At 40.0% G+C, this 9396-nt stretch overlaps 1 protein-coding gene across 2 annotated transcripts in view; it reads right to left on the minus strand.

Moving 5' to 3' along the window:
• TAX1BP1 (Tax1 binding protein 1) overlaps positions 1 to 9396 on the minus strand; it is an 83871-nt gene that overhangs the window by 28853 nt on the left and 45622 nt on the right. For both annotated transcript variants that reach the window (XM_014521232.2, XM_014521233.2), the window contains 5 exons: positions 8074 to 8222; positions 7863 to 7953; positions 6974 to 7159; positions 2991 to 3218; positions 627 to 773 (listed from right to left, as the gene is read on the minus strand). In XM_014521232.2, coding sequence (XP_014376718.1) covers positions 627 to 773; positions 2991 to 3218; positions 6974 to 7159; positions 7863 to 7953; positions 8074 to 8222 — 801 coding nt within the window. The remainder of the gene's footprint in view (positions 1 to 626; positions 774 to 2990; positions 3219 to 6973; positions 7160 to 7862; positions 7954 to 8073; positions 8223 to 9396) is intronic.

Here is a 9396-nt window from a genome sequence, read left to right on the forward strand (position 1 = left end):
GGGGCACCAGCAGCACCAGGTGGGGGCTGTGGGAGGCCTTTAGTTTTAATCACAGATTTTGGGGTTTATCAGAGAATTTGCTTTTTTTTTTTTTTTTTTTAAATCAGAGAATCTGTGATCTTTAAATCAGGGAAAACCAGGATCCCTGATAAAGCAGGGTCAATAGGAAGTTGCAGAGATAAATAAAAGGAGTAGGTAAAATAGATGCAGATACCTTATTTTAAACCTTCTTCTGCACCATTTCTAATTCCCTGAAAGTTCTTCCCCTCTCCCGTGCCTCCCCTCCCAGGAGTAGAATACAGGGAAGAAACACACACTATAAGGGTTTTTAATTTATTTTACTGCCTAGAAGAAAAAGGCAACTCAGACAGGGATCTCTGCCTTGAAGATTACTTTGCTAGTAGCATTACGCATACACAAAATCTAGGACCCCATGCTTGGGTTTGATAACTCATCATCAAGTATCATAGATGTAAATGGACACTGTGGAAAACGCTGAATTTAACAAACACTATTATCACAGTGTTTTAATTATTTATTTTAAATGCACTATTCTTTGCAAACAAGCAAACCAAAAAAATACTTAAAATTCACAAATGGCATGATGATTCCTCAGTTCTACTTACTATCTGCTCTGTAAGTTTATTCACTTGTTTCTGGAGCTTTTGACATTCTTTGAATTTTTCCTTGTAATGATCAGCAGCCATCTGTAGGCGAAGTTTCAGATCCTCAACCTCTCTGCGCAGTTCTTGCTCTACTGTGTTTGAAGTTTCCTTTAATAAAAGGAAGCAAAGAAAAGGAAAAAAAAAAAAAAAAAAAAAAAAACTTAGAAGTGTATATATTTTTTCAAATAAATATTGTAAAATGCTTTTCAGACTGTTATAACAAAGACAAAGTGCTTTGGACTGAAGTATGAATAAGAACCTTTTCAGCCTTTCCAGAGGCTGCAGAAGAAATGTATGACTGATACAGGAAGTAGCTAACCCAGCTTTCGCAGCACTGGCAATTCTTAACTAGTTAGCTATGGACCAATTGTGGCTCCCTTTTGCTGACTGAGTCACTTACTGGAGACAGTCTGGCCTATTACGTTTCTTCAGAATCTTGTTCATAGTTTAATAGTAGCTAGGGTCAGGAGGGACCTGAACAGATCATCTAGCCAGACCCCCTGCCACAGGCAGGAATGAATGCTGGGTTCACAAGTTCCCAGACAGGTGATCATCTAATCTCTTTTTTAAATTTAACCAGGGTAGGGGCAAGGACCACTTCCCTAGGAAGTTGGTTCCATATTCTGGTAACCCTACTTGAAAAATATTACCTCCTGATCTCTAACCTAAACCTATTCTCCATCAGCTTACGACCATTGTTTCTTGTCACCCCAGCTGATGCTGGGGAGAATAGGGCTCTTCCTATTTGCTGCTGATCTCCCCAACGAGTTTGTAGGCAGCCACCAGGTCCCCCCCTCAGCCTCCTCTTGCTGAGGCTGAACTGGTTCAGGTCCCTCAGTCTCTCCTCATAGGGCCTGTCTTGCTGCCCTCTCACCAAACAGGTGGCCCTCCTCTGAACCCTCTCCAGGCTGGCCACATCCTTTTTAAAGTGCGGCGCCCAGTACTGGACGCAGTACTCCAATTGCAGCCTGACCAAAGTTGCATAGACGAGGAGTATCACCTCTCTGGACCAGCTTGAGATGCACCTTTGGATGCATGACAAGGTATGGCTGGCCTTGCTGGCTGTGGTCTGGCATTGGCGGCTCATGTTCATCTTGGAGTCAATAATGACTCCAAGATCCCTTTCTGCCTCTGTACTTTCAAGAGGGGAACTCTCCAGCCTGTATGTATGTTGTGGATTCCTTCTCCCAAGGTGCAGCGCCCTGCATTTGTCTACGTTGAACCCCATCCTATTCTCATCTGCCCACTTTTGTAGTCCATCTAATTGCAGCCTCTCTCTTCCTTCGAGTGTGCCCACCTCACCCCAGATCTTAGTGTCATCAGCAAACTTGGACAAACTTAACATCTTCGTCCAAGTTGCTGACGAAGATGTTAAACAGTGAGGGACCGAGGACCGAGCCCTGGGGGACCCCACTGCTCACATCTCGCCAGGTTGAGTACGGCCCGTCCACCACTAATGGCGGTTTTTTTTAAGTTAGATTTTTAGAATAACAAAAACATTTACTAATATACTTTCCCACTAAAGAATTTCTGAGCATCTTAAATTGAGGCATGCTGTTTTTGCTACCTTTTGGAAATGCATTTTCCCCCCCCAAACTGCCATATAATTGCAATACTCTTTTCTGGTGTAAATTAATCTGAGACAGTAGTAGTCACAAGGAGTCTGAGCCAAAACTCAGTCAGTGAAAGTCCTTCTGTTTTCTTTGGTGTGTTTTAGAACAAACCTCACATAAACAACATACGCTTGAAACTTTTTATTATACAAATGTATATTAAATAAACACACATGCATATGCACACGCAACAAGCTCAAAAAAGGTACTTGCACCAAAAATTCTGAATTATTCATGAAAAGGCTTATGCTTTTCATCCAGTAAGGAGTAAATCTTAATCAAACCACATCCAGTAGCCTCCATCTTGTTTGCAGTAATTCAGAATAACCTGTTTTCCCAGTGTTCACACTAGTTGAAAACGGGTAATCCAATCCAAAGTAATCTACATAACCCACAATTCTATTCATTTGTAAGAATAATTTCTGGGGAAAAAACTGAATCTCAACATAAAAAATAATATAGAATGTTCTTCTCAACTATAAACCCCCTAAAACAATGTATATGTTTTGAATTAAAGATAATGTATTTAATGGTAAGACAGATTTCTTATTACAGCTTATCTAAGAAAAAAAACCAGGTTCCATGCAAAAACTGGCCAAATTTGTAATTAAATAAATAAATACATTTAATTAATTAATTAATAATAATAATAATAAACACATTTAATTAATTAATTAATTAATTAATTAATAAATAATAATAATAATAATACCTGCTCATTTTTCAAAAGTGTGATTTTTTTAAGTTCATCTACAGCATCAGCAAGCTGCTGCTTCAATTTTTCATTTTCCAGACGAGCACTGTGAAGATCAGCCATGGTCTTGTCTCGAACATTTACTGCATCACTCAACTCTTTTGACTTTAAGGCAGCTTCCTGTCTGCTACCTTGAATTTCATCTTCAGCTTTCCGGAGCTGTTCCTTTAAAATGCTTACATCCTCCTGGGGGAAGGAAAAAAACAAACAGGAAAAAACCCAAAAGAAACTGAGTTTAATTACTTAAATAAAGACTGAAGTGCGTCTTCACATCTGAACATTTGAAAGAGAAAGTAATTTTCCCTCATGCCTATAGACATTAAGGGCTTTTGTCTGCTCTGATGTGCCAGGGATCTGGCATGTCAGAGCAGAATCAATTAATCGAGTTTGCTCTGCATGTGAGCTGATGCACCCAGCACTGTGTTGCATATGCATTTGTATAAATGGTGAAATACCATGAGAAAGTGGCAGCGGTGCACTTTTGAACTAAAACACCTTCGATGCATTTCAGTTCAAAAGCACACTGCTGCCATTTTCTAAGCACTGATGCAGATATCACCATTTATATAGATGTATGCACTGCAGTGCCTGGCACTTTTAAAACCACCCGACACTGCAGCGAAAACATGTATACAAACACCCTAAGGCCAGGGACAAAAGTTCCACGTAAACCGGTTTAAGCGATCAAAAACTGGTTTAAACTTGTAACAGAACGTAAGTGCTGAGGGCAGATGTAGAGGGACCAGCCTGGGCTGGGCCCTGCCCAGGAGGATGAGGCTTGGGCTGAGGCCGTGGGGGCTGTACAGCCAGACTGCAGCTGCCACCATGCCCCCCATTTTCTGCAACCTTCTGTGGCTGCAGTTGCACCCAAACTGTGAGCTAGCCAGGCCTGCGTGTACTTTTCTGCCCCTGCCCCGCCGCTCTGGGTGGGCAGGCGGGAAGCTTCAGCCCCGCAGCTTCTGCCCAGCTCATAAAGCTCTGGCTCCAGCTTCTGGATGCTTTCCACCAGTTCCATCCATGGGCGGAGCAGGTGGAAAGCAGCCAGAGCTGGAGCCAGAGCTACATGTGCTGGGCTGAAGCTATCACCCACCACACACAGTGCTGTGCGGTGCAGGACCAGGAGCTGCAGCTAGAGGTGAGCGGAGCAGAACAGCTCCGCCCTGCCAGCTTCCCCTCTGCTCCAGCAGCTCCTACCCCTCCCACTCCTGCCCATGCTGCACTGCTCTGAGCAGCGAAGTGGGGGAGGGCAAGGGGAGCTGCAGGAGCAGAGGGGAAAGCTGGACAGACCCCAGCTGGGGTGCTGTTCCTTCCCTGAGACAGGGGAGTTTATTCACCCCTTCACCTGAGGTGCTGCCCCAGCCAGTGTCTGGCCTTGGGGACAAGCTTGGCCAGGGCTGCTTCCCCATCTCCCCATCCAGGCACATCATGGCTGGGGGCCCTACAGGCTAGTGCAGTGGGTTTAAACCCCTCTGCAATCATACTTAGCAGTCTGCCAGGGCCTGGCCACACCCCTCAAGTCAGCTTTCCTCCAGCCTTGCAGCTGCTGAGGAAGGGAAGGGAAGGGAAGGCTGCTGCAGCACCCACCCGCTCCCTGGCTTCTAGCCTAAGCCACTGCAGGCAGGTTAGACTAACCTACAAAGACTGAATCAATTTAGGCTCCGGCTTTTTTAATGTCTGTCCCAAGCCTAAGGTAACTGTCTTGTAAGTGGTTTTGTCTTTATTCTGTCAATAAATTTTAGTTGATTGAAAATGGTATACAAATGAGTTAATGGTATAATATAATCTTTGTTCCAAAATAAAAGTTTCAGAAACTTATTATTACTCTGCACATTGCTATTTTGGTGCATTTCCAGCTGATTCTATTTTAAACCCAATTAACATAACTTAATTTCAACAACATCTTTGCTCTCAATTAACAACACAATGTCATAAGTAGAGATGCCTCTTCATTTTTAAAAGAGAATGTGTGTGTATCAAAGATTTTATAAAATAGCAAATAAGTGAAATCCCCACTCCGGCTGTAGCTTTAAACATCACAAAAAGGAGTGGAAGGTTTTTTGGGTTTTTTTAGAGAGGCATAAAAGCTCAATATCTGGATATGATTCTCTTCCTAAAGACACTAAGTAAGATGGCAGTGGGCTGTCTTAACTGAGTCTAGACGAACTGAAGTCTGTGTAGCCCGCTATTCTCAAATGCATTTTTCTGAAGTCTCCAAGAGATTATATGGACTTTCTTTTAGATTGACTGTGCTTGGATTTCTGCACATGTAAATGAATACATGGTTACTGCCCCTTTACCTCTGTGACAGAAGGTATTATTAAATCAGATACATCTCTGTATATATCTGTGATTTACAGCAGACAGTAACATAGCAGACAAAGCATTAGGGATCTTCCAGGATATGACATTATTTGTTAAATTAGTGGCAGATGTTACAATGCAACACGATTAACCTGTTAATTGCACTATAAATAGTAGTCTCGCTACACATTCAGGGAATCAGTGGCATGACAAAATGGAAAACGAGACACAGTAATATTCCACAAAACAGGTAACAATTTTGTGGCTGGTTTCCATCGCTTCTTAAATAAAATATATAGCAGGGTAATCTCACCATTCAGTCTGATGCTGGCTGCATGGGGGGCTTAGCTGACAGGTCCCCCTGCCTCAGCAGACTGATAGCCTTGTGCTACAGGCCTGACTGGGACAGCACCCCAGGGTTTTCAGGGTGCCAGATGGAGGAGAGCCCATCAGCTGGGCCAGGGTGTTGGATCAGTTGATTGTCAGTCCCAGCCCTGGGACCACACTGGGTCATGCCAGGCTGCGGGGCACCCAGCTTTTAACCTGCTAGTGCAGGGGAGCTGGGAATCATGATCTTAAGTTCCCATTGCACTGGCAATTAATGATGGTGTGACTGGATCTCATCCCGGATCCCTTAAACAGCATGTCCTGTCATGCACATGTGGCACAGCAGGAGGTGCACTTGTTGGGAACAAATCCCAATACATTAAATGAATGTGTCATAGGGCCCTTATGGTTAACACTTGATCCTGCATTGGAAAACACTTTTTTTTTTTTTTTTTTTTAAGATAATACACACATTAGATGTCTAACAATAGATTCACCAGCATGGCATTTAGGGGAATGTAACTAGAAATACCCAAATCTAATTTAGGCTGGAAAGACAAGGCAACATACTTTGCCATTTTCCCATCTTGCTATTTTCTTTGTACACATTATTACTTCTCCACTTTCACTGAATTTCATGCACACAATCCTCACTGAGTGTACTGAATTTTTTCCAGACTGCATCAATCTTCTCTTTGAGGAAATTCTCAATCTGCTGACTGCTCTCAAATTTCATTCTCTTAAATAAATCTTGAGAACAATACTCTTATTCCCTCTAACCTTTCTTTTGATTTTGTCCTCCCCTACCTTTCACACCATTGTAAACTCCAAACAGTGCATTCTTATTGTTCCTTCTGCATCTCTTTTGATGCCCTTCCCCCGCCACTTTCCCCTATACTCTATAAAGTCCCAACAGGATTATGTCTTTGGTTCCCTTCTCTTCCACTTTCTTTCTAGATCTAGTTAGTTCCACTAAGACAGCCACAACTTCCTTTTGCTATCCTGGCAATTGAAACATTCTCTCAATGCCACCTCCCTTCTTTTCACCCCACATTTCTGCCCGTCTCCAGTATCACCTGCAAACTATTTCTCTACCTATTCAAACTTAGCACGGCTAACACAAAACTAATTTTCTATCTAAACTTTCTCCAGTTTCTCATTATATATTAAAAATACCATCATCAGGCCTGCTTCCTCCCCACCATCTTCTTCAGCACCCTCATCTTTGCCAAACGCATGCAACTTTACATTAATAATACTTTCAGCTTCAAGGGATACTTTTAAATTGTGCCAATCATACCAGCAGCACCTACCTTGCTCGTTGACGAAAGCAAGAATGTTTTCTTCACGTTTTCTTTTTCAGCCACACACATCTGTAGTTTGCCAACCTCGTCTTTGTAATAGGATATCAAGTTTTCTTTATTTGCATCCAAATTCTTTAATGCCTGGATCTCTTTTACTAGCTTGGTGTTTTCTATTTCTGTATTCTTCAAGTGCATCTGTAATGATTCTCAAAAATGTGAATTCTCCTTCCAACTGTAAACACAAGAAATCTTAGCACAAGTTTTGCTATACTGTGAAAAGTTAAGTCTTTTTAGAGATCAAAACATTAACGTTTTTATAATTTCAACACTTGCTTCAGGATTTCTGGATAGGAAAGAAAATGAACAAAGGGAAACTACAATGAAGAATTACACCATACCCAATACTGCAATAACAGTACTCAGTTCCAGAGACAACACAGTCTACAAAAAAAATACTAAAGTTGTTCCTGAAGATGTAAACATATAGTAGCTAGTATATGCTCTGGTTACTTGCAAAGGGATCAATGTCCCTGTGAAACATCGCAATGCCTGGAAGGGACATTTTCATCACTGCTTTATCATGGTCCCTTATCAGGTGCTGTGTTATACAATAAAAAAGTGCCTGTCTAGCATCACTTAATTTTAATTAATCAGGAGTATATTTAAATAGAACAGTCAGTGATTAGCCTCCTTCAAGAGACCTTTCAGTAACTTCAGGCATTTTCTGATTGCTTTCCACACTCATCTTTATCTAGAACATTTTTTAAGACAGTTAAAAGATGTTCACAAAAAGAGACTGTTTCCTGATGCATTCAATTTATCACAGTTCTTTAAATTGGCATTGGACTTACTTTTACCTGCCTAGCTTCAGGACATGCAGTTGGGAAGCATAAGTTACCTTATAAAGCTCCTTCTCATCTTTTTCTGTCTTTAACTGACATTCAAGTTGTTCTTTCTCAAGGACTAATTTCTTCAGCTTGTCTTTCCAACTAAGGAATGGATCAATTGGAAGATATTAATAAATACAGAACATACATCTCTTCCTAATTTACATGTATAAATATAAAAATAAAATTAAAACAAAACATAACATTCAGAGAGTCAAATACCTGTCTAACTCTGTTTCTTTTTCAATTGCTTTTTGAGTAACAGACACAAGATCTTCTTCAAGTTGGAGAACCTTTGAAGTGGTTTCATCTTTCTTTTTCTTTAGCTCTTCATTTTCAGTTTTCAAAGTTTCTGATGTTTGAATATTGCCCTTTAAAAATGTATATAATAATTTGTTTAGAGATTTAATTCTTCTATACTTTTTAAAAAGCATCTTCTTCATTGCACTTATGAATTCATTTTAAAGTTAAGGCTTTCAGTTCTAAATACTTTATAATAAAACAATACTATTTAGTGCATTTTTAAACAGCTTAAACTGAGCGGGCCCAATTTACTTTCACACTGTAGCATACCTACGAATAAAAATAATAATTAGGGTATAAACAAAATGTTTTTTTGTTGTTTTACATTTCTCCAGCTCTTAATATTTTAAAAGCTGTATGTATACTTCTAAAAGGATAAGGTACTTACAAAAACAAACAACAGCAAGAACAGCTTTAAGGACCTGTGCAAACTGGAGAAGAATCTCTCACATCATTAAGTATCTCGCCAGGGAGAATAATTATTTAGGAGCATTATGAGGAAATATACTTAATTACATATAAGAGGATAAAACAGAACAGTACCCACACTGAATAAACTGCACTGGTACAGAGATAGGATAGATGCATCTAGTTAGTCTTTTCAATTTCTTTTTTTTCCTTATAGAACTGCACACAATTGTATGTATATTAACAGCTCTATGAAGTTAAGATATGTACTTAAGCCTACACTTTTATATACAAAGCCATAACTCTAAGTAGAGATTTAGTTACAGAAAAGGCAGACTTATTAGATAACCTTAATTCAAGTTATTATTTTTGTTTTAATAATCTAACATTAGCAGGTAAATTTAACTCTTGCACTGCTTGGAAGATTACCTAGATTAAACATTAAAATGAGCAAAAATCAGAGTAAAATGTTTTAAGTAGAAACATTTATTTCTAGGCTACATGGAGTATAGTCATAGAAATAAAGTAAAAAAAAGAACACACAATGTCAATGCCTGATATTCTCTAATACGTATTTCGTTACATTCATGCAGTTTTACATAAAAGCTTTCCAGGCATGTGCAATTTTCATAATCTCGACATTTCTCCTACAAAATTATTCACCACAATTTATAAATACAAAGTCAGATACACATATGCTTTAAACTAGTGGTGGTGAACCCTGAAGGCTGACATGCCAAAAATTAAGCTACGCTCCATCCTTGAGTGTCACTCTAATCCCCACACCTGAGAGGGGCATCTGATAGAATTTGCACCCTGGAGCACCAGGAGGCG

This window comes from Alligator sinensis, unplaced genomic scaffold, assembly GCF_000455745.1.
Source record: "Alligator sinensis unplaced genomic scaffold, ASM45574v1 scaffold29_2, whole genome shotgun sequence".
Taxonomy (NCBI): domain Eukaryota; kingdom Metazoa; phylum Chordata; order Crocodylia; family Alligatoridae; genus Alligator; species Alligator sinensis.